This window comes from Electrophorus electricus, chromosome 10 (genome assembly GCF_013358815.1).
Source record: "Electrophorus electricus isolate fEleEle1 chromosome 10, fEleEle1.pri, whole genome shotgun sequence".
NCBI lineage: Eukaryota > Metazoa > Chordata > Actinopteri > Gymnotiformes > Gymnotidae > Electrophorus > Electrophorus electricus.
In genome coordinates, this window is record NC_049544.1 from 22,557,018 (window position 1) to 22,582,624 (window position 25,607).

The 25,607-nt window shown below is 47.1% G+C and overlaps 2 protein-coding genes across 2 annotated transcripts; one reads left to right on the forward strand and one right to left on the reverse strand.

The window, feature by feature from the left end:
- The first annotated feature begins 1,336 nt into the window (after window positions 1-1,336).
- Window positions 1,337-5,609, forward strand: metrn (meteorin, glial cell differentiation regulator). The gene is made up of 4 exons (XM_027003127.2): window positions 1,337-1,628; window positions 2,565-2,998; window positions 3,993-4,052; window positions 5,120-5,609. Exons 1-4 carry the CDS (start codon window positions 1,534-1,536, stop codon window positions 5,431-5,433), a joined length of 903 nt encoding a protein of 300 aa, XP_026858928.1. The 5' UTR covers window positions 1,337-1,533; the 3' UTR covers window positions 5,434-5,609.
- A 12,084-nt stretch (window positions 5,610-17,693) lies between these two features.
- Window positions 17,694-23,960, reverse strand: ccdc78 (coiled-coil domain containing 78). Its single transcript, XM_035531006.1, has 14 exons — window positions 23,889-23,960; window positions 23,509-23,640; window positions 23,348-23,434; window positions 22,934-23,272; window positions 22,173-22,229; window positions 21,859-21,941; window positions 21,219-21,297; window positions 20,530-20,655; window positions 20,092-20,273; window positions 18,805-18,979; window positions 18,680-18,708; window positions 18,527-18,596; window positions 18,271-18,371; window positions 17,694-18,015 (listed from the first exon to the last, which is right to left on the reverse strand). The coding sequence occupies exons 1-14, from the start codon at window positions 23,958-23,960 to the stop codon at window positions 17,889-17,891; spliced, it is 1,659 nt and encodes a 552-aa protein (XP_035386899.1). The 3' UTR covers window positions 17,694-17,888.
- Between the last annotated feature and the right edge of the window lie 1,647 nt (window positions 23,961-25,607).

Here is a 25,607-nt window from a genome sequence, read left to right on the forward strand (position 1 = left end):
ACACACACACACACACACACACACACACAGCGACACTAGGGACCAGACGTTAGTCTAGCACAGTTTGGGAAGTGTTGCCAGGGTGTGTTTATATGATTAGATTACCAATGGGAACCAAACCTGAACGAAACACCAAACTTGAACTACAGTCATCAACCTGACAGTTGTCAATCTGATTAACCACAGTGATCCTAATTAGTTATCAGACACAAGTTACCAATCTAACAGTCTCCATTAAATACATCCACTTAGCTACAGCAGAGCGACAGTGCAGATCCAGCGCGCATTATGAACATAAGCATGGCTGCACACTGGAGGTGCACTTATGACTGGCCTACAGTTAGGAACTAGGGCTCTGTCCACTTATAGTGCTCTCCCTCTCCCTCTCTTTCTCTCTCTCTCTCTTTCTCTCTCTTTGTCTGTCACACACACACACACACACACACACACACACACACACACACACACACACACACACACACACACACACACACTTCCTTTCATGCCTCAATCCTTTGAAATGGCCATTAAAGAACAAAAGCCTGTGCCTGCACGCAAGAGAGCAGCAGGACCGGCATACACACAGACACATGCACGCGCGCGCGCACACACACACACACACACCTCAGTAGTGCCACTGAGCACGTGCTTTTGAGCATGTCAAAGACCTGTCATAACCATGGATGGATGGTGGAGGCCATACAAAAGAATGTGATTTGCTTATAATGCAACGATATAAAAGCGCCACACAGCAAGAGCTCAGGGTAATGAGCCCATCCCACGGAGTATCGTGTTCGTGTCCCTGTCAGTATCTCTACCCCCCTTCCCCAGGTCCGGACTGAAAGGTTCCGATCATGATTATTAAACTCCCCGCGCACCGGCTCGCGCTCTCTTCGTTTTTCAGAACATAATAGCCTTCAACGTGTGCACTACCACTATTACCTATAAGACTGCAACTTATATTGATCAAATATAGACTGCAGTCTGCGCATTAAGCGCGTGGGCTTTGCGCTGCAACGTCTGTCACAGCTGAGCTGAAAACAGTTTGCACGCATGGTTTTCTTTGTCCGTGTTATGTTCCAAACGTCCGCGCATGCAATTAGCGGCGGCCAATTAAATCCCCAAGCGTGGCCTTTCTGCTCCCGTGTCCGGCGACGTTCATCGTTGGCCTTTAACTGTCCGACAGCCGCGTCCCCTCCCCCCGCGCCCCCCCCCCCCCCCGGCGCGAGGGGTTTAAAGTTTCACGTCCCTCGCTACTGATTGGTCGCACGGTGCATTCCTCCGGGGGACGAGGCGAGCCTCTGCATCCTGCACGCACTCCAGCCCTGTGGTTGGAGAGAGCGCGAGTGATGGTCGCACAGCGCGAGTACTGCCCTTTAACGACGACGGTACGGCGGACATGGGCTGGATGTCTACTAGCCGCGTGAGAGTGTAGGTTTTACTCCCAGCGGCAGTAAGCGGAAGCAGTACCGGACTCGTCTTGCTGGATTATTTGTGCATCTCCACGCGACGCGGTGTTCTGCGCTGAACGTGATGGAATTTCGGGTTTTTGTGCGGATTGCGTTAGTGGCGGTGGTGCACGCGGCGCGGGCCAGCTACTCAGCTGATCAGTGCAGCTGGAGGGGAAGGTAAAGTTAGCTCTCTCTCTCACACACACACACACACGCGCGCGCGCGTAGTATTTGCATTTTATAAGAGCTTATGCTGAAGCAAAGACGTGCTTCGCAGGGGCCGTTTATAGAACTTTTAGTGCCCTCGTTGAGTTTGCAGCGTGCAGCTCGCGCGTGAAGAACGTTCCTACAGCCCGCGCTCGCGCTCAGGGGCGACTCACCGGGCAACAGCTCGAGCGCTGGACGCGCCGCAGGCCCTCGCGTAGTCTGATGGTTAGCAGTTTAATTCTCCAATAAACATACATCAGCGTAAACAGCTGATATAGGCCATGTGTATGAGGGTTTTCACGTCTTACAAACCAAATCAGCAGAGTGTTCAAACCTTACACTTATGGCAAAGGACGTGCGTCTAAAATCAACTTCAGTTCACTAAATTATTTAAATAGCTAGAAACGCGTTTCGACTCAGCGCCACTAGAGGGCGCCTGGTCGTTCCCGAACATCGAAGAACAGGCCACTGCCACTGCGCGTTTTAAATGGTAAGACAAGTGAACACGTTTCAAACATCCTCCTCTCATTATCTACGTCTGAGCGCAGCAAAAGGGCGCACGGCATACTCAACAGATACAGACCAACAGAGAGAGCAAAGAAAGACAGAGAGAGCAGCTGTACTCGTTTATTTGGCTTTGTTGCTTTGATGTTCACTGTTATCCACATCAGTCAGACCACACATCCCAAATACTGGGTGACTTATTTTAGAAAAAAAAAACTTGTGTGTGTGTGTGTGTCAGATACTGGGACTGATCAAAATGCCTCTGTGGCCAAGTGGTTGTTTGTCAAAAGTTTGTCTGTTTTAAGAAAAGACGATATTATAGCACAAACCTGAACACACTCACTTCCTAACACCCCTCACTCATTGTTTTCACTCTCTCTTTGACCCCCCCCCCCGCCACAGTGGTTTGTCCCAGATGCAGGGTAGTGTGGAACAGGTGTGGTTGCAGTGTGCCGAAGGCTCCGTTGATTGGCTGTACCCAGTGGGGGCGCTCCGACTCACACTTTCTCCCCGCCTACCGTGGGCGGTGCCAGGACTGGGCGGGGCCAGCGGGAGCCCCATCTCTGCCTGTATAAAGGCGGAGCCACAGTGGGGCGGGGCCCAACTCTACCTGGAGCGGGACGGGATCTTGGAACTCCTGCTGAGCGACACTCCCGGCCCCGCCCGTGTGCACTGCTTCAGCGTCATGCCAGGAGAAAAACCCGCCCTCTTTGTGCAAGCCACGCCCCACCAGGACATCAGTCGACGCATTGCGGCTTTCCGATATGAGCTGAGAGGGGATTGGACAGTGCGGCTCTCTGGCAACTCAGTTGGTGCTGATCTAGTCAGCAGTGAAGGTGAGGTGACGTACACACAGACAGACAGATATAAAGAGACACAGACACACAGATGCACAGACAGAAAGACAGACACACATACAGAAAACATACAGACACACAGAAATGGGTTTCACAAAGTTTGGAAAAAGAGATAAAAATACTGTTGGTTCAAATGAATCATGCTAAATTCTTGAATTAATTTCAAACCCAACAAGGTTCTTGACAAAACACTGTCACATCCACCTGAAACAACCTGTCGGAAATGGCTGAACATGGTGGCCTGTGAGAAATTCTGCTGTAACACCTTCAACGAACTTTAGCAGTCTTGCATGTCTCGGGAAAAGCTCGCAAGAGAGTGTGGAAAAGGTGTAAGGAAGCCAAGCAGAGAGAGAGAACGATACAGAGGGGGAGGGAGGGAGAGAGAGAGGGAAGCAGAGGACAAAAGCTCAGTATGTGGGGGCTGGTCCTTTCAGTGTGCCGCATGAGCAAGCTGTATCCGTGGTAACTGGTTTGGGGGAGGGTGCTGTGGTCAGCTGAGAGACAGAGTTTTTGTTCAGATAACAGGACTGGGCCACTTTAAAGCTCCTCTACTAAAGAGGTTCACAAGTAGCATAGCCGAGCGTTCAACTCTCAACCCACTCCCCCCCCCCCCCCCCCCCCCCCCCACACACACACACACATTCTCTCACACTCACACTCACTCACTCATATATATGCAATACAAGGTACAAAAGATGAGATTTTATAAAGGGGGTAGTTTGGATGCCTCATAGGTAGTCAGTGTGTGTGTGTGTGTGCTATTCTGAGGAAGGAACCAGAGCAGGAAGCAACAGACTGGGGGTTTTACACATGCTTTATACTGCTCTTCAACAGGTGACGCAGGTCACACCTAACAGGACACACGCACCACTGTGCTAGTTTCCAGGCTGTAAGAGTAACGTGTGTGTGTGTGGTTGTTCTATTACTGGTCAGAGCTCTGTGGGACTAACTTCTTTCTTGTTGTCTTTCACAGGAGCATGTAGACCATGTAATGACGTGGAGATGCTGATGGCTGTGTGCACCAGCGACTTCGGTGAGTCTCACCTTTGCATATCTTCCAAAAAGTGAAATGTAGTACCAGTGACAGGCAAACAGGCACACACACACACACACACACACACACACTGCGTGCCTATCGAGCCACAGTCTGAGTACACAGCTGTATCTGTTGGAGAGAGACTGGAATTGGAGGGAAACCACACTCACACACACTCACACAGATTTATACATGTGCCACTCAGCCCCACCCAGTGTGCCTAATATATGCAGAAGTCAGAAGTCAGGTTAAAGTTCAGATGACAGCTTAGTGGAATTATCCAACCTCCCCCACCTCCCCACCTGACTGCACAGTGGTTCAGTCCGAGCTTAATTGAGATGTGGTCAGATAGAGTAGCATTTCCATGGAAACCAAGTTTAGGGGGTGGATTACATTATTGGAGTCAAAGCTCTTAGAACACCCAAACACTACTGGGATCAACTAAAGCAATCTCTCTTTCTCTCAGACACATATTCACACACATTATATACAGTTCCTTGTTTATGTGCCATAACCTATTAAAACAAATATTCAAAGGCACATCACAATATAGAGAAAGGTTAGCAAAAAGACACTTTCACTGGATGGTGAGCTAACTGGTTCTGAGCAAGGGCTAGTGTTAGGGTAAGGATCACTAGTGTTAGGGTTAGGACCACTAGTGTTATGGTAAGGATTACTAGTGTTAGGGCAAGGACCACTAGTGTTATGGTAAGGATCACTAGTGTTAGGGTTAGGACCACTAGTGTTATGGTAAGGATTACTAGTGTTAGGGCAAGGACCACTAGTGTTACGGTAAGGACCACTTAGAACTAAACCCAGTCATCAGGTCATAGTAGTTCGCCTAATCCCTGCATATTAAACCACACAGTTCTAAAGGACTTTCTCAGAGTTTAGTTACTATCAGACCAAATACATCCACTCTGGCAGGTTTATGGAGAGTGCATCTGTTCGTAAATGAATTTAAGGGGTGCGTCTTTAATGCCTGGGTTCCTGTGTGTGTGTGTGTGTGTGTGTGTGTGTGTGTGTGTGTGTGTGTGTGTGTGTGTGTGTGTGTGCACGCGCAGTGGTGAAAGGACACATCCGTGCGGTGGAGACAGACTCTGCTCTGCAGGCGGCCGTCATCAAAGTGACTGCTACACGCGTCTACCGGCAGAAGTTTGCTCTCTTCTCAAGGAACGGGCGCCTGACGCATTCCGGAGAGATCCGGACGCCACTGAGGTGTGGAGTGAGGACTGGTTCTGGCAGCTTCCTGTTCACGGGGCGAGTCCACTTTGGGGAGGCGTGGCTAGGCTGTGCACCACGGTATAAAGACTTCCTGAAGGTATACGAACAGGCCAAACTGAAACTGCAGATTCCCTGTACCCTCGACACACACTGAGAGGGAGGGAGAGAGAGAGAGAGGGAGAGAGAGAGAGAGAGAGAGAGAGAGAGAGAAAGAAAGAGAGAGAGACAGAGAGAGTTTGAGAAAGCATCGGATGCCACTCAGACGCTCTGGAAGCGAGCGAGTGGAAGGGAGAAAAATGTCTCAAAATCTTCAACTGCTTCAGAAAGCAGTAGACACAAAGTTGGACAGACAGATAAAGAGACAGCTAGCTAGTCAGATGAAGGAAGCCCGCGATGACTTTGAGCTCAGAGGCTGTAGCCTTTAAGCGCCGACTCCTTTACCCACGACCCTCTGGCTGGACGGGGTCGTGCAGAAGACTGGGTTCAAACGGTCACAGGAACACCTCCGACGGGGAGTTTTGCTCCGGAAATATCGCTTCACGGAAACCCCCAGCATCCTCTATTTCAGGAGAGCATCACTGGTGACCTTACAGCCCTTGTTCATAAGCTAAGAACAAACAACTGTAGTACACCACATTTTACAGTATTTTACAATAACAACACAAACAAGCATTTTTATTGTTTATTTGCAGCAAACCTTTGGGGATATTCGTTTTGGAAAACACTTTTGTGTGGAGATTATAATTTCATTGTAATTTTATTTTTGAGTTTGCACTGATGATAAAATGGGAATTCTGTGTATTGCTGCAGAAAAACCAAATTACGCCAGATTATATGTAGCATAGAGGGGGAAGTGGAAATGGTCATAGCCATCTTATGCTAAAGGGCTTTGGCTAACGCTGCTTGTATATGCTCGGAGAAGTTAGCGCTGTGCTTGGCTAACAGAACAGAATGGAGACGGTGCTGGCAGGCTAACACAGAGAAGATGCTACGTGGCGCGTGCTCTCTGGCAGCCAGGTCGGAACTAAGCTCCAGGCACTTTCAATCCGCTTCCATCTGTACGATTTTTCCTTAATTTGTAGAAACAGTGCCAGGGTCCCATAAGATCCGTGTATAAATTTATTAGGCATTTTATAATTGAAACTGACAAACTATCTATTTTTTATTCTTTTGTGGAAACGGCTGGATTTTAAATGTTTATATTAATGCTTGCAATCTAAGAGGATTAATTATTTAATGACGAGTTTATTCTATGATCGAACCCAGTGTGTCCTGATGATATGCGGATAGCCTACTGTCTGTGGCATCACAACGAGCCTTAGGTAGCAAGGGCTGTAGTGTAGCTGTGTTCTCTCTCCAAAGCTACACTCTACAGCTCAGTGAGATGCTTTACCAAACACAGCTGCTCTTCTGGACTCTCGAGGGGGCGTACAGGAGTCCACGTGTGCAAACACTCACCAAACACTCAACGGTTAGCGAGCTCTACGCAGTCACTTCGTACAGGTTAGGCTCTACACAGTCACTTTGTTTGTTTCTTTTTCACACTGAGTGGTATTCGGATTTTTGTTTGTTTGTTTGTTTTTGGATTTTTTTAATGTTTATGTTCCATGTTCATCGTGCACTAAATCAACAGAGAAGAGAAGCCAAATGGATTTTAAAAACAGAAGCTCTAAATTTCCCTTTAATGCCATTTCACTTTGTGTCTCGTGTGTGTTTCTGTGTGTATATGGAATTTGACCATTGTGGCAGCTTTATGTAAAAAATGTGAATTTGTGAATATTGGTGTACATAAGATGTTTTAGAGAAACATATTGTGGAGTTTGTATGTGGAAAAACAGTTTTATTAAAAAACAAAAAAAACGTAAACATATTGACTGAGCCCATGTTTCTAATACATACATCCCACACGGCAGACACACGCATCCACACGGCCGGCACACGCATCCACCCGGCTGGCACACGCATCCACAAGGCTGACACACGCATCCACAAGGCCGACACACGCATCCACACGGTTGGCACACGCATCCACACGGTTGGCACACGCATCTACACGGCTGGCACACGCATCCACAAGGCCGACACACGCATCCACACGGCCGTCACACGCATCCACAAGGCCGGCACACGCATCCACACGGCCGGTACACGCATCCACACGGTTGGCACACGCATCCACACGGCCGGCACACGCATCCACACGGCCGGCACACGCATCCACAAGGCCGGCACACGCATCCACACGGCCGGTACACGCATCCACGCGGTTGGCACACGCATCCACGCGGCCGGCACACGCATCCACACGGCCGGCACACGCATCCACAAGGCCGGCACACGCATCCACACGGCCGGCACACGCATCCACACGGTTGGAACACGCATCCACACTTTTGGCACACGCATCCACACGGCAGACACACACATCCACACAACGGTTCTTTTTCTCAGTGCATTGTCATTGTCACACACACAGACACACACACACTGGTGCACACACATACACATATGCACACATTCGCGCACATACGTATGCACACACATTTATTTTTACACAGTTTGATACAAAATTTTGCTAAACTTACAAGTTAAATGGCTTCTAACAGAGATACAGTATTTTATAGTGACATCAGATCACATTTTGTACTGTGCTGAGAACATGCTGACCAATCACAGACAGTTACGCCCTTAATATTTTAAATATATTGTCATTATAGCTAAATATGTATTGTCATAACAATTATATTTATTTATAGATTTGATCTATAGAAGGCAGTCATGATTTATAAGCATCCTATTAATTATACATTTATAATAAAACAATTAAATATGTCCTTAATAAAACAATGACAAGTTCTTAATAATCCCAGTGTGAAGAGTACGTTTCCCTCAGGTTGTAGATGAGGAAGCCCTGATGTCATCACCAATTTACCCCAGGTCAGTGAAAATCCTTCAGATCACAAATGTAGTAGAATGCAGCTTCTGTGCGCTCGCTCGCTCTCTCGCTCTCTCTCTCTCTCTCGCTCTCTCTCTCTCTCTCACTCTCTCTCTCTCTCTCTCTCTCTCTCTCACTCTCTCTCTCTCTCTCTCTCTCTCTCTCTCTCTCTCTCTCTCTCGCTCTCTCTCACTCTCTCTCTCTCTCTCTGTGTGTGTGTGAGGGGGAGGCTGGTATAGCAGTGTAATCTCTCCGTAGAACACAGTCACCACAGGAACACACACTTTTGTCCTTCAAGGGTCTGCAGATGGTCTTAATCTCCTTAAAATGCGGAGGGAAAATGTGTGTGTGTGTGTGTGTGTGTGTGTGTGTGTAGTGGGGGTCCTGAGGTGGGGCACTGTTTCCCGCCAAAATGGATAATGTGAGAGAGGCTTCAGAGTAGTGCACTGAACTGTGACCTCACTCTCACTCTTTCCTCTCCCACTTTCACTCTCCTCACTCTCCCACCAAGCACAGAATAACCCAGCCCACAGAGAAACGATCTCCCAGCACAGTCAGAGTAACCAGCACAGAGAAACGATCTCCCAGCACAGTCAGAGTAACCCAGCACAGAGAAACGATCTCCCAGCACAGTCAGAGTAACCCAGCACAGAGAAACGATCTCCCAGCACAGAGTAACCAACACAGAGAAACGATCTCCCAGCACAGTCAGAGTAACCGAGCACAGAGAAACGATCACCCAGCACAGTCAGAGTAACCAGCACAGAGAAACGATCTCCCAGCACAGTCAGAGTAACCCAGCACAGAGAAACGATCTCCCAGCACAGAGTAACCCAGCAGAGAAACGATCTCCCAGCACAGTCAGAGTAACCCAGCACAGAGAAATGATCTCCCAGCACAGTCAGAGTAACCCAGCACAGAGAAACGATCTCCCAGCACAATCAGAGTAACCCAGCACAGAGAAACGATCTCCCAGCACAGTCAGAGTAACCCAGCACAGAGAAACGATCTCCCAGCACAGAGTAACCCAGCACAGAGAAACGATCTCCCAGCAGTCAGAGTAACCCAGCCCACAGAGAAATGATCTCCCAGCACAGTCAGAGTAACCCAGCACAGAGAAACGATCTCCCAGCACAATCAGAGTAACCCAGCACAGAGTAACGATCTCCCAGCACAGTCAGAGTAAAACAGCACAGAGAAACGATCTCCCAGCACAGAGTAAAACAGTACAGAGAAACGATCTCCCAGCACAGAGTAACCCAGCCCACACAGAAACAATCTCCCAGCACAGTCATAGTAAAACATCACCCCAGAAACAGCAGCGGCTTAGCAGGGAGCTGAAATTTCATCCGGAACAAAGCAGGTTCCAGCCTCTCCGAGTTCCTTCACCAATGTGTTTTGACTTTTGGTCTGGTCTTGATGGGGGTGTTTATACACATAGTTGGGTTTATTTATTTATTATTTGTTTAGAAAACATGTAACTATCACCATTAGTCCATAATCTTTCATTATTACCAACATAAACCATTGCTCTAAAAGTATTAGCCAGAGATCTCCAATAGAACACTAATACACAAACTATTCTAAAAACTTATAGACTCTTAAAACGCAAGAGGTTGGTCATCTCTGCAGTTGGATATTTTCCATTTGTTTATGGATTAAAACCATGTACATGCATGAGAAGGGTGCTTGTGTGGGTCTCCAAATTTACAAATGCCAACCAAAAGTACAGGGAGAAAGATTGGACACTCTCTCTCTCTCTCTCTCTCTCTCTCTCTCTCTCTCTCTCTCTCTCTCTCTCTCTCTCTCTCTCTCTCTCTCAGGAGAGCCTGTTCTTTTACTCTTTATCAGGGGGTAGGGAGGGAGCGAAAGAGAGAAAAAGAGAGTGAGAGAGGCTAGCAGGTTGGCTGACCGAAACTGCCAGTTAGAGACAGAAACACACACACAAACATGCAGATACACACACGCGAGGGAGATAAAACTGAATCAGGGATAGTGTGTGAGTTAACGGTATCCGATATTAAACAGTGTGTAAACCCTGAGATTGTGCGAGAGAGAGGAAAATGGAAAAACAGAAATGTGCATGTGTGTCGTGTGTGTGTGTACATGCATGTCTGTTCATGAGTGTGTGTACATTGGTGTCTGTGTATTTGTGTCCTTGTGCTGAGTGGGTGTATTGGAGCATGTGCCCCGGAATTTTCTCCTAATTACGACACGGATTAAGTAGGAATACTCTGGGAAAAGAGAGAGTGTGGGAAACAACCCCCATTCTCCTTACACTCACTCTCCTGTTCACACACTCACTCCCAACTCACATACTCTCCCTCCCTCCCTCCCTCTCTCCCTCTCTCTCACTCTGTCTAACTCTGCCTGTAGTCTCTCTCTCTGACTCTGCCTGTGGTCTGGCTAACTTTGCCTGTAGGCTATCTCGCTGTTTAACTCTGCCTGTAGTCTGTCTGTATAACACACACACACACACACACACAGGAGGGAGCAGTGTTAGTGAATGACTGGTGTGCAGTAGTCTGAGGATCTGTCTGGTACACAGAGGGCTCTATCTGTGGGATTATTCAAAGAACAACACTAGCTGAGCACTGAGCGGGAGCTGAACTCCGCTGCCACAGACACGGGGCTTTGTCTCCTTATTCTCTTATCCTTTTCTCTCCCTTCACACTTGCATCACACTTGCATTAATTTGATAATTAGACCAGAATCAGTGAGTCTCTGCAGGCTGGAATTCCTCTCTCACGCAGCCAGAATTCTTTCCTTTTTTTCTCCTTTGTCATTTTTCTCCCCCTCTCCTCTGTCTCGCTCCCTCCTTCTGTTCCCATAAATTCCACTCCCATTCACAAGGCCTGTCTGTTCCAATTACACACACACACACACACACACACACACACACACACACACACCAAAGTTCATTAAGCCGGTATCAGCTAAGCATTACGGGGGGAAAAACAAAGCCCTGCGGCAGGGAGCCTCACGTCTGCACTGTGTGTGTGTGTCTATGTATGTGTCTAAGTGTGATGTGTTTCCTTTCTGCGCTGTACCCCAATTCCCAGCCGGAAAATCTCATTCAGTTCCAAGTTTTCCCACTGTTCTCCCTGTTCTCCCCACTTCAATTACAATATTCCCATCGCCCCTCTGTCACACTGTATACATTCCAGTGTCACCACGGTAACACTGAGGCCTGAATTATGGGCTGTCAGCTATATGGATAAGGCCACCATGTCAGTGCTTTTTATTGAATCTGGCATTCTTCTAATACTGTGGCTTGAATGGTGATGTTGAGCTGTAATGCTATTAGGCATTTTGGGCCACGGCCAGAAACTGCAGATGAGCGCAGACTCAACCCGGCGACCATGGGACGTGGACTTAACCTGACCTGTTCACCTCTGTGCGTTTGGTGGGTAGGGCGTTCACATGCCAGCCAGTTGCACGTTGACTTTATTTTGGTCTAATTAATATGTGACATCCCTATAAAGTGCAGAGTAAAGCTGTGTCTTCCGTAGGGCCCTTCACCTGCTTGTCCTTACTTCCACGGCTCCAGACTCATGCGGCTGCCATGCCCATACAGATGACACACCCCTATCTGTCCCAGGGCTTCATGGCTCTCACCATCTCTCTCACACTCTCTACCACCTGCACACTCTCTCGCACACTCTCTACCACCTGCACACTCTCTCGCACACTCTCTACCACCTGCACACTCTTTCGCACACTCTCTACCACTTACACACTCTCGCACACTCTCTACCACCTACACACTCACTCTCACTCTCTACCACCTACACACTCTCTCACACCCTCTACACTCTCTCACACTCTCTACCACCTACACACTTTGTCACACTCTCTACTACCTACACACTCTCTCTCTCACACTCTCTACTACCTACACACTCTCTCTCACACTCTCTACCACCTACACACTCTCTCACACCCTCTACACTCTCTCACACTCTCTACCACCTACACACTTTGTCACACTCTCTACTACCTACACACTCTCTCTCTCACACTCTCTACTACCTACACACTCTCTCTCACACTCTCTACCACCTACACACTCTCTCACACAATCTAACCCTGGGGCTGTTTTCCAAACCCCGGCATGGGTTCTGCTGTTTGTTTCCTCTCACAGAAAAAGTTTCACACATTTTTAAACACCAAATGCATTTTTGTTAATTTCTTATTTATTACCTAAAAAATGTACAAAAAGTGGGTGTGGCCAGGGGCGTGGCCATGAGAATGGTCAAGTGTATATGAAAACAACAGCCCCCAACAGATATAGCATAGGTACCAGGCTACGGGGATAACGTTGACACTGAATATGAAACAGTTATCTTCTGTCAACCAAATTACCATTCATGCAGCATTTGATAATAATAAAAACAAACAAAAAAAAAGTTCATTTGGAAACAGAAGAATTTTGATCTGGGGAGAACAATGGTGCCCTGTGAGAAGATTCTCACTCACACCCTCCATCAACCACAAAGTCACAGATTCATCGGTATGACCATGATCTTGATGTTCATATGCACCACCTGCCGTTGTGTAGATAAGCTCCAGTAACCCTTCTACACACACTCAGCTGATACAGATCCTGTGCCACACCATAAGGTTCTGATATATAGAACCCACTCCCTTGCAAGGGGTGTCATGTAGTCACCTCTTTTCATCTGTGTTTCATCTCCAGAATGCTCAACAGTCCCCCTCCACACTCACAGACCCGTCACTTACTGATCCCACGATGGCCTCCCCGGGATTTACGAACCCATGGAGGCCTCCCTGGTGTCTTAGGTCGTCCCCAGCCCCACTGATGCAGTTAACACGTGTTCGGAACCACCAGTCTTTGCACACTACATCAACAGCACAGACTGAATGAAGCTCCCTGTACTTACTTCCAACTTATACCTGACCCACTGGAGGATGAGGTCTATCTCATAACAGTGAGAAAAAGAGCAAAATCTTCTTCAGGAAAACCTTCAAAGCAGACTGCTGTTTACTTGAGCTGTGCGCCACCTCCTCCATCATCACTACCAACCCCAACACCACCTCCTCCATCAACACTACAAACCCCACCACCACCTCCTTCATCATCACCACAAACCCCAACACCACCTCCTCCATCATCACTACAAACCCCAACACCAACTCCTCCATTATCACCACAAACCCCAACACCAACTCCTCCATCATCACCACAAACCCCAACACCACCTCCTCCATCATCACTACAAACCCCAACACCACCCCCTTCATCATCACCACAAACCCCAACACCAACTCCTCCATCATCACCACAAACCCCAACACCACCTCCTTCATCATCACCACAAACCCCAACACCACCTCCTCCATCATCACTACAAACCCCAACACCAACTCCTCCATCATCACCACAAACCCCAACACCAACTCCTCCATCATCACCACAAACCCCAACACCAACTCCTCCATCATCACCACAAACCCCACCACCACCTCCTCCATCATCACTACAAATCCCAACACCACCAACCCCAACACCACCTCCTCCATCATCACCACAAACCCCACCACCACCTCCTCCATCATCACTACAAACCCCACCACCACCTCCTCCATCATCACTACAAACCCCAACACCACCTTCTCCATCATCACCACAAACCCCAACACCACCTCCTCCATCATCACCACAAACCCCAACACCACCTCCTCCATCATCACCACAAACCCCAACACCACCTCCTCCATCATCACCACAAACCCCACCACCACCTCCTCCATCATCACTACAAATCCCAACACCACCAACCCCAACACCACCTACTTCATCATCACTACAAACCCCAACACCACCTTCTCCATCATCACTACAAATCCCAACACCACCAACCCCAACACCTCCTCCTTCATCATCAGTATAAACCCCAACACCACCTCCTCCATCATCACCACAAACCCCATCACCACCTCCTCCATCATCACTACAAACCCCAACACCACCTCCTCCATCATCATTACAAACCCCACCACCACCTCTCCATCATCACTACAAACCCTATCACCACTACAACCTCCTCCATCATCATTACAAACCCCACCACATTACCATCATCATCACCATCATCACTACATACCAGCCCGGTTTGAGCAGCATGGTGGCTGGTCTGGGGTTCAAGTCCCTATCTCAGTGGAGTTCCCATGTTCACCCTGTGTCTGTGTGGGTTTCCTCTGGGGGTTGCCAGTTTCCTCCAACAATCCAAAAACAGGTTACGTTGACTGGATATTCTAAATTGTCTTGTATGAATGCAACTTGTGTGTATGATGTGTGTATGATGTGTGTGTGTGTGTGTGTGTGTGTGTGTGAGAGTGTATGTCCAGTGATGGTTGGTGCTCTGTGTGTGTGTGTCCAGTGATGGTTTGTGCTCCGTGTGTGTGTATGTCCAGTGATGGTTGGTGCTCTGTGTGTGTGTATGTCCAGTGATGGTTGGTGCTCCGTGTGTGTGTGTCCAGTGATGGTTTGTGCTCCGTGTGTGTGTATGTCCAGTGATGGTTGGTGCTCTGTGTGTGTGTATGTCCAGTGATGGTTGGTGCTCCGTGTGTGTGTATGTCCAGTGATGGTTGGTGCTCTGTGTGTGTGTATGTCCAGTGATGGTTGGTGCTCTGTGTGTGTGTATGTCCACTGATGGTTAGTGCTCCGTGTGTGTGTGTCCAGTGATGGTTGGTGCTCTGTGTGTGTGTATGTCCAGTGATGGTTGGTGCTCCGTGTGTGTGTATGTCCAGTGATGGTTGGTGCTCTGTGTGTGTGTATGTCCAGTGATGGTTGGTGCTCTGTGTGTGTGTATGTCCAGTGATGGTTGGTGCTTTGTGTGTGTGTGTATGTCCACTGATGGTTAGTGCTCCGTGTGTGTGTGTCCAGTGATGGTTTGTGCTCCGTGTGTGTGTATGTCCAGTGATGGTTGGTGCTCCGTGTGTGTGTATGTCCAGTGATGGTTGGTGCTCTGTGTGTGTGTATGTCCAGTGATGGTTGGTGCTCTGTGTATGTGTATGTCCACTGATGGTTAGTGCTCCGTGTGTGTATGTCCAGTGATGGTTGGTGCTCTGTGTGTGTGTATGTCCAGTGATGGTTGGTGCTCTGTGTGTGTGTATGTCCAGTGATGGTTGGTGCTCCGTGTGTGTATGTCCAGTGATGGTTGGTGCTCCGTGTGTGTGTATGTCCAGTGATGGTTGGTGCTCCGTGTGTGTGTATGTCCAGTGATGGTTGGTGCTCTGTGTGTGTGTATGTCCAGTGATGGTTGGTGCTCTGTGTGTGTGTATGTCCACTGATGGTTAGTGCTCCGTGTGTGTATGTCCAGTGATGGTTGGTGCTCTGTGTGTGTGTATGTCCAGTGATGGTTGGTGCTTTGTGTGTGTGTGTATGTCCACTGATGGTTAGTGCTCCGTGTGTGTGTGTCCAGTGATGGTTTGTGCTCCGTGTGTGTGTATGTCCAGTGATGGTTGGTGCTCCGTGTGTGTGTATGTCCAGTGATGGTTAGTGCTCTGTGTGTGTGTATGTCCAGTGATGGTTGGTGCTCTGTGTATGTGTATGTCCACTGATGGTTAGTGCTCCGTGTGTGTATGTCCAGTGATGGTTGGTGCTCTGTGTGTGTGTATGTCCAGTGATGGTTGGTGCTCTGTGTGTGTGTATGTCCAGTGATGGTTGGTGCTCCGTGTGTGTATGTCCAGTGATGGTTGGTGCTCCGTGTGTGTGTATGTCCAGTGATGGTTGGTGCTCCGTGTGTGTGTGTCCAGTGATGGGTGGTGCTGTGTGTGTGTGTGTCCAGTGATGGTTGGTGCTCCGTGTGTGTGTGTCCAGTGATGGTTGGTGCTCCGTGTGTGTGTGTCCAGTGATGGTTGGTGCTCCGTGTGTGTGTGTCCAGTGATGGTTGGTGCTCCGTGTGTGTGTGTCCAGTGATGGTTGGTGCTCCGTGTGTGTATGTCCAGTGATGGGTGGTGCTCTGTCCTGGTCTGAAGCTCCTCCCCTTCCCCTGCACCCAGTGCAGTCCCCCAGGGGGCTGTGGTTTCCAATAGAGAGTACACTGTATGCAAATTAGTTGCCACTTCTCATTGGTGTGCGAGTACGTAAAAGCTGATATCTGTCAGTAAAGTGTCCTTGAGTCTGAGAAAGGTGCTATATAAATGTAACTAATAATAAAAACCTCACCATCATCATCACTAATAACCATCATCCCTCCACCTCCATCACCAACCCCACCACCAGAAAAAAACCTGAACGAATGCGTTTCCTCCTCTCATCCCACACTTAGCCCTATATTGCATGAATTCACCAATAGCTGCTAATCTCATCCACTAAACCCCCAGTCCTCCACACTGCCATTCTACCCGTGTATTGCTCTGTGTGTGTGTGTGTGTGTGTGTGTGAGAGAGAGAGAGAGAGAGAGAGAGAGATCAAGAATGATGGAGCATGTGTGTGTCTGAATGTTTCATGGTTTTTGCTTAAGATTGTGTGTGTGTGTATGTGTGTCTCCCATGTATTAGTCACACATCTGTTATAACAGACATTTTGCCAGTGTTGTTTTAAGGTTGTGTTCTTCTGAGATTCCCACAGGACACAGGCTGGATCTGGATGCTCTGCTGGCTGGAATTTCCATGAACATATTCAGATCACTCCAAATAAAAAATGTCAAAAAAGCAAAATGAAAATAAAACTAATTATTGAAGTGGGTGGTGTATTTACAAAACTCTACACCAGCTCTTGAGCTGTGCCTTTGGAAGAAGGATCGGAAAGTCCATGTGTGCAAGGAAACCAGACATACATAGACTAGACATATAGAAACCAGACACGTAGAAAGCTAAAAATATTTCACATTGAAAAGACAAATAACATAAAAAAAAACATTTATTATAAAATCTAAAATATAAACCCTTAATAATATTATTGGAGGTGAAGGTAATAAGGTCTATGACAGTCCATGACTGATCCCAGTTCCACCACACTTTCCTCAGGCAAATAAAAACTCCAGAATTATTAGCTACAGTAGTTATTCATGCATATGAATCGGTAACTATTCTGAGACTAATGTCAAGGGCGTGTAGTTCCAGTCCGTCACATCTTTAATTGCGGTGAGTTCATCTGGTTTGTTGTGTAATGTCATATCTTTGTATGATGACACATAATTCACGCATAATGACATCACACAGGTTCACAGTTCCTTTTTTTTCCCCTCAGTGGCACGTGAAATTGACATGAGCTTTACAAACATTCCACACATAGTTTCTCAAGAGTATCTGCATAATGTTTCTCTCTCACTCCACACTTACACAGGCATGCCCATGTGCGCTCTCTCTCTCTCTCTCTCTCACACGCACACACACACACACACACACACACACACACACACACACACACACACACACACACACACACACACACACACACACACGCCAGCACACAAGGTAGCCCACCTCACACATACAGTGTCCAGAGTGACAAATTGATTTTTTTATTTAATGGGTTAGGTAATTCAGTATGTAACTTCCAACTGTGTAACAATGTTTCTGTAGATCAGGTCTGTGATACAATTAACTGAATAAACAAACTAAATAAATGATCATCTAGACGTTACAAATTGACCATGTGTTCAACAGTAGTTTTCACGGACATAAAGCGATTATTTGACCAACTATATTTCATAGCTGGACTTTTTGAGTGACTTGTGTAGGGGGCGGAGTTTAGGGAGAGCTGCACTCTGCGATCTGTCTGCCTTCAATCCCAGCAGTCTCTGCAATCGAGTGACTTCCAACTTATACCTAAACACACACCCATGCACACACATGCATATGCACAAACACGCGCACACAGACACATGCACATGCATGCATGCACACACGTGCACATGCACACATACAGGTGAGCACACACGCACACCCAACACATGTGCGTGCGCGTACTCGCACACACACACATATGCACGCTTGCACACATGTACACACACACACACACACCCATTACTTGATATCTCAGGCTGTCAATGTGTCTGTAACATTATGAGTGATGCCATTTACCTGCCCAGGTGATTGTCCACATATTCCTGCAGCTCAGACACCTGCTCCTCAGCAACCGTTGCCCTGGTGATGAGCTGCACACGCTCCCTCTCATAAGCCTCCTGTGGGAGTGTTTCATGTGAGTGTTGTCACTGGGTGGTGCTATGGTTACACAGTTGTAAGTTACATGTGGTGTTATACTGTTACATGTGCAGGGTTGGCACAGCCATTGCTATGGTTAAATGTGAGGTGTTGATCATCTTGTCACCGTGGTTACCTGTGTGGTGCTGGTGATCTCTCTGAGCTGTTTCCTAATGTCAGTCCACATCTCCTCAGCCAGTCCTGCTCTGCTCAGGAATTAATAAACAGTCAACAAATATTTCAATGCCATTTGAATATGACTATTTTTTGCAGGAATGAGGACACTAACCTATGAGACGGCTGGGACAGCGCAGCTGCCTGAACAGCGGAACACACACATGTACACACACCCGTTTATTAACACACACATACACAGATACACAGACACACACACACACACAGCGAGACACACACCTGTTCCTGTGCGACTTTTAGCTGGGTCTCTAGTCGAGCTTTATCCTGTCTGAGCTTCTGTAGTTCCCTCTCTGTCTCGCCTTTAAGCTCCTCCCCCCCAGGGCTGAAGTCTGCCTCGGGTGGCCCCGCCTCCAGAGCATACTCAGTGTGAGACAGGATCTGTTCCCGCTGCATTCTGGGAAATGGAGCTCTATCATTCTCTACTTGCTACTCTGGATATGTGTGTGTGTGTGTGTGTGTGTGTGTTTCAACCTATATGCAGCGAGCAGTATCTGGTGTGTGTTGCTGAGCTTGTACAGGTGTGTGTGTGTATTTTAACCTGTACGCAGCGAGCAGTATCTGGTGTGTTTTGCTGAGCTTGTACAGGTGTGTGTGTGTGTGTTTTAACCTGTATGCAGCGAGCAGTATCTGGTGTGTGTTGCTGAGCTTGTACAGGTGTGTGTGTGTGTGTTTTAACCTGTATGCAGCGAGCAGTATCTGGTGTGTGTTGCTGAGCTTGTACAGGTGTGTGTGTGTGTTTTAACCTGTACGCAGCGAGCAGTATCTGGTGTGTGTTGCTGAGCTTGTACAGGTGTGTGTGTGTGTGTTTTAACCTGTATGCAGCGAGCAGTATCTGGTGTGTGTTGCTGAGCTTGTACAGGTGTGTGTGTGTGTTTTAACCTGTACGCAGCGAGCAGTATCTGGTGTGTTTTGCTGAGCTTGTACAGGTGTGTGTGTGTGTGTTTTAATCTGTATGCAGCGAGCAGTATCTGGTGTGTGTTGCTGAGCTTGTACAGGTGTGTGTGTGTGTGTGTTTTAACCTGTATGCAGCGAGCAGTATCTGGTGTGTGTTGCTGAGCTTGTACAGGTGTGTGTGTGTTTTAACCTGTATGCAGCGAGCAGTATCTGGTGTGTGTTGCTGAGCTTGTACAGGTGTGTGTGTGTGTGTGTGTGTGTGTGTTTTAACCTGTACGCAGCGAGCAGTATCTGGTGTGTTTTGCTGAGCTTGTACAGGTGTGTGTGTGTGTGTTTTAACCTGTATGCAGCGAGCAGTATCTGGTGTGTGTTGCTGAGCTTGTACAGGTGTGTGTGTGTGTGTTTTAACCTGTATGCAGCGAGCAGTATCTGGTGTGTGTTGCTGAGCTTGTACAGGTGTGTGTGTTTTAACCTGTATGCAGCGAGCAGTATCTGGTGTGTGTTGCTGAGCTTGTACAGGTGTGTGTGTGTGTGTGTTTTAACCTGTATGCAGCGAGCAGTATCTGGTGTGTGTTGCTGAGCTTGTACAGGTGTGTGTGTGTGTGTTTTAACCTGTATGCAGCGAGCAGTATCTGGTGTGTGTTGCTGAGCTTGTACAGGCGTTTGCGGTAGGTTCGCACAGCAGTCGTGAGCTGCTCCTCTCTGGAGCGGTACGACTCCCGCACCTCCTTCAGCATAGAGTCTACAGACTCCTTCAGCCGCACACTACTGTCACTCGCACCCTGTACACACTCCTGAGCACACACGCGAACACATACACATGTAAACAAAGATGCATCACAGAGCAAAGAAGATTAATCATTAATTGCTCCTCGTGTGCTGTGTATGTGGAGATCTGTGTGTGTACACATGGACACACAATGAAGTGCCTGTGTGGTTAGAAATATGATCTAGAGTGTATGTCTGTTGTTGTGTACCTGTGCTGTGATGCTGTGTGTGTGCCATAATGTCGTGTATGTAGTGTATAAGTCGTGGTGTGTGTGTGTGTACCGTAATATCGCGTATGTAGCGTACAAGTCGTGCTCTGTACTCCTGGTTGAGCTCCTTCAGGTGATTCTGCAGTTTTGAGTTTTCAGCCTCCACCTGACTCAGCTGGTACTGAGAGATAATAAGAGACTTCACACACACACACACACACACACACACACACACACACACGCACAGTAATTACTTTGTATTACTAACACATTTTGTAAAGAATTCCACCTGTCATCTTGCTCCAAAATAAAACATAAAGGCAGCACTACCATCTTAAACTAGTTCCTTATCAAATATGCAGAAACTACTGCTACTGAAAAGTAGGTACTCATCTGAAAACCAGACGGTAGGGTGGCACACCCTGCTGGTGTGCCACTACTACTGCAGTCCCACCCAGAGGCTGGGTCAGCTACTGCGCTATTGTGAGGGGGGTGTAGGCACAGGGCCACGTAGGGGGTTATGAAATAATAAAATGTTGCCCTCACTCTGATCTGGTTTGAGGAATTCATTTATAGACAGAATTAAATTATTGATAATAGACATCTTACCTGATGTTGCATAATAAAACTGATCAATAGGGGATGCAGTTTCATGAGGGGGGACGGGTTAGTGGGGTTACTGTTTTGATCTATTTGGGGAGGGCATCCTGTCAAAAATCCTCCGCTCAAATCTAGCCATTTATAATCTGTGTGCGTACTTACTGCTGACTGTTGCGCCAGCTCCTGTTGAGTGTTGCGTGTAGCTCTTCTATTCTCCAGCTGTTCCTTACCCATCGCTACACTGAATCAGAGAGACATCACACACACACACACACACACACACACACACACACACCCTTCGAAATGCACTCATTTAATTACAGCACAGTCGCAGTGTTGTTTTGATTTGCCTACAGAGTAAAAAAAAACAAAACAAAAAACAAAAAACAAAAGGACTGACCATGACCATGTATGTCACATGACCATGCACAAATGGCTGGAATTCACTCAGAAACTGTTCACATGCCGACAGACACGCAGACGGACACGCATACGGACATGAACCGTGTGTGAACATGCTGGATAAAGTTGAAGCTAGGACCCAGTGTTGTTAGCCTGTTAGCACGCCAGCATTGATTGGCTATTAGCATTTGCCTTAGCTAGCAATATTTTCGATCTAGCTTATGTTAAGAACATTTTTGTAGGGTTGATGACTAGATGGTTTGAAGTAAATTGCAAATCAGCCAGCCACTGAGCACAGAAATAATATCATCTAATACTGCTAATAACATACATCTGTGAGAGTGTGAAGGAGCAGTAATGAAACAGGGAGGTGGCCTCTCTCTTATACACACTCACGCACATCTTCTCTTCTAACTGCCGTTGTACTTCTTCATAGCTCTTCCTCATCTTCTCTATTTCCTCCCTCAGTTCATTCTGACCCCCCTATAAATTATTAATACACACACACCCACACCCCCATGTTAAGCAGAAAACCACACCAGCAATATGTCATTTGCATAATGCTAAGACAAACACCAAACAGAGATACTTTACTAATACCCCAATCACAGAACCATGTACCCTGTCTGTGGAAAGACAAGTATCCTTACAATCTGCACTCACACAGACAGAGAGACAGACACACACTACATGTAATAATCCAGGAGTTCTCACAGGCTGAACGTTTGTGTGTTTGATGGCGCCACCTCGTACTCGGACCAGCTCCTCCGGCTGAAACCCAACACACAGTGGGTCAGAGTGCATGTACTAGCAAGTCAATGTGTGAGTGTGTGTGAATACATACAGGTAAGATAGTGTGTGAGTGGACGTGAGTGAGTATATACAGGCAAGACTGAGTGTGTGTGTGTGCGCGTGTATGTGATGAGTGTATAGTGCTCTGTGTGTGTAGGTGATGTACGTAGTGTTGTGAGTAAATGATGCATGTATAGTCCTCTGTGTGTGTGTGTGTGTGCGCGCGCGTATGTGATGAGTGTATAGTGCTCTGTGTGTGTAGGTGATGTATGTACAGTGTTGTGAGTAAATGGCGCATGTATAGTCCTGTGTGTGTGTGTGCGTGTGTATGTGATGAGTGTATAGTGCTGTGTGTGTGTAGGTGATGTATGTACAGTGTTGTGAGTAAATGACGCATGTATAGTCCTGTGTGTGTATATGTGTGTGTGTGTGTGTGTGTGCGCGCGCACGTATGTGATGAGTGTATAGTGCTCTGTGTGTGTAGGTGATGTATGTACAGTGTTGTGAGTAAATGACGCATGTATAGTCCTGTGTGTGTATATGTGTGTGTGTGTGTGTGTGTGCGCGGGCGTGTATGTGATGAATGTATAGTGCTCTGTGTGTGTAGGTGATGTATGTACAGTGCTGTGAGTAAATGACGCATGTATAGTGGTGTGTGTGTGTGTGCGTGTGAGAACACTTACAGCCACCCTGCTTCTGCTGTGGGCCACCCTGGTGAGGAGTGCTCGCACTCTCTCCACCTCGAGTGTGTGTTTGTATGCACGTTCTCTCTCACGCAAGAGTGTGTCGTGTGTGCGCGCGAGCGTCAGTAGCTCGTCACTCAGCTCCTCCGAGTGTGTGATCTCTCTTTCAAGCGCATCACTCAGAGCCAGGAAGTTGCTCTTTAGAGCCGTGTACTCCTCCGACATGTCACGCTCGTTGCCCTCAGCAATCCGTAACCGTGCCAACGCAGACTCCGCCTCCGCCTCGAGTCTCCCTCCCTCTGCCTCCAGAGATGAGACCACACCCTCTTGATACAGCATCTGAGGAGGCGGGGCAGTAAGAGATGATGATCCTTCACTGCTACCTCATGAGGTGTTTAAATGTGTACATCTTACCTTGTTTGTCAGCTCAAATATCTCTGTTTCATACTTTTCTCTCATTTTGTTGGCTTCAATGCGCACATCCACAAGGTCTCTGGAAATCTAACACACACACACACACACTTTGACATGTTGAAAAGGAACACATCCACACTCCTACACCCACCAAGGCCCACCTTAAGTTTCTCCTCCTGGCTTTGCACTAGTCGGGCAGACAGGTCTCTGCTTGCTGCTGCTTGCTGGGCCATTTTGTCCTTCACGGTGCCCAGCGCACTGCGCAGCCGCTCGCTCCGGTCCCGCAACTGCACCTGCACATCACGCGCACCGTCGAGTCCCTCAAAACACACTACAGATCTAAACCTTGGCATAAAATCGTTTCATGAAATTGGCCTATAATAGTCTACTATACGCGCTATTACTCAACATTAATTTAGATCCAGGAGGAACCCTGTGAATTAATCATTCAGACTTGATTTTGTTTAGTAACATTAGACTTCATTCGGAAATCCGGCAAAAATACGGGCAAGAAGAGACAGGAAGGTACAAAACCTCTTACATTGTCGTCGGTCACAAGCCGCATTTGCTCGTGAAGCCGTGCTAGGGCGCGCCCCTGTTCCTCCGCATCCATTCTTCGCACGTGCGCGTCCGGGCGTCTCCACCAACAGCGCGCGTTGCCATGCGCCCGTGCGCCGCTCCGTGCGCACGCGGCGATCGGCGGTGCGCACGCTGCACGCGGTGCGCACTTTAACGTCTCACGTTCACGAAAGCCATAAGGCTTTTTTGGAAAGCCAAAGTGGTCAAAATTCGGCTCAAACGAAACGCGTTTTATTTTTAAAACGCTGAAAAATATTCGATCAAAAGTCAAAGTTTTTGAAGTAATCAAAAAGCTATTTGAGTTATGAGCCAATTAAAGAATAGACAGAAGCATACAGTAATTAGTAATCCATTAGGAAAGTTTAGTAAAGAGCCTCCACCTGGTAATCAAATTGTTTATTTAATTTACATTGGTTTAAAATTTCATGAGCTTGCCCATGTATCATTTAGTTCAAATTTACTTGTATAGTACTTTTCATTACAGGTGTAATCACAAACCAGGTGTACAGCCATCAGAGTCCAATTAAAAGGAAACATTAGTAAAGAAAAACTACTTTCAGATCATGAAAAAACCTTGAGAGCAACCAAGACTCAAGTGGATCCCATCCTCTGGTAGACACCAGATATCACAAGCAATGGGAGATAGGAGCCAATTTAAGAAAAGAGGGGAGCATACAGTAATTAGTAACATATTAGAAAAGAGATAGATAGATAGATAGATAGATAGATAGATAGATAGATAGATAGATAGATAGATAGATAGATAGATGGCAAGCTTAGTCATTAAACAGAAATCTTAAGATTAATCAGAAGAGACCAGTGAGTAATGTTTGAGCATCTAGTAAGGTCACCTAAAAAGAGTAACAATGAGAATTAAGACCATCACAGCCATGTCAGAGGTTGAAACTGCTGTAGTTGGACTGCATAGAGGACACAGTCACCAAACCAGACAGAATAAAGTTGATGCTGCTGGTGGTCTAATTAGTAAAATATCCAGGCCAGTCTTTCAGTCTCTTCAGCAGGGTGTGATCATACAGGTGAGGCCTTTGTTTTGAAGCACAGCAGGAGTGTCTGTCTTCAGGTGGTAGGGACTAATCTGACCATGAACAGCACATAGAATGGGAGACAAACAAGAGACAAATGAGGGCACACCAAACATTCTTTTTAAAAAAAGCCAGTGTAATGTTTTATAACTCTGTTCTTTTTCTGACGAGCCAAATGGACTAGAATGAATGGGGAAGGGACATTTTATAAAGATTCTCAACAAACGTCACAAGGTCTGTGCCAATAATTGAATTTTAAGATGATCATCATCATATACATAATTACAATTAAGATTTTTTTTACTCTTAAAGTCTGCATAGTTTTTAAAAGAACAAGGCTATTTCTTACTAGCCATCTTCTGGGCTGGGAATACTCAGTAGCTCCCATTTGAAGACAGACACTGCTCAAATTTGAATAAATAACCAAACAAACCCAGAAGCTTTGTGACCAGGCAGTTCTTAAAACTGAGAGACAGGGGGTCCCGACTGCCCAGTGCTAGACTTGGAGCAAGGACACGTGTGTACAAAACAGGGATACTCCAAGACCAATAGTGCCGTTATCCATATTCGCTGTTTGGCATCCCTCTTGAGTTTGTTCCGATAACCCTTTCCCTTTCATTCAGTCTTAACCAGAACAA

What these genes read in the sequence shown, in the direction of transcription:
- metrn (XM_027003127.2), top strand. Translation starts at nt 1,534, where the DNA reads ATGGAATTTCGGGTTTTTGTGCGGATTGCGTTAGTGGCGGTGGTGCAC. An exon ending in CAGTGCAGCTGGAGGGGAAG is followed by an intron (nt 1,629 to 2,564) that starts GTAAAGTTAGCT and finishes CCCCCGCCACAG; the next exon opens with TGGTTTGTCCCAGATGCAGG. An exon ending in TGTGTGCACCAGCGACTTCG is followed by an intron (nt 4,053 to 5,119) that starts GTGAGTCTCACC and finishes GTGCACGCGCAG; the next exon opens with TGGTGAAAGGACACATCCGT.
- ccdc78 (XM_035531006.1), bottom strand. Translation starts at nt 23,960, where the DNA reads ATGGATGCGGAGGAACAGGGGCGCGCCCTAGCACGGCTTCACGAGCAA. An exon ending in ACAGCAGAAGCAGGGTGGCT is followed by an intron (nt 22,230 to 22,933) that starts GTAAGTGTTCTC and finishes GTTGGGTTTCAG; the next exon opens with CCGGAGGAGCTGGTCCGAGT. An exon ending in ATACTGCTCGCTGCATACAG is followed by an intron (nt 18,980 to 20,091) that starts GTTAAAACACAC and finishes TCCATTTCCCAG; the next exon opens with AATGCAGCGGGAACAGATCC.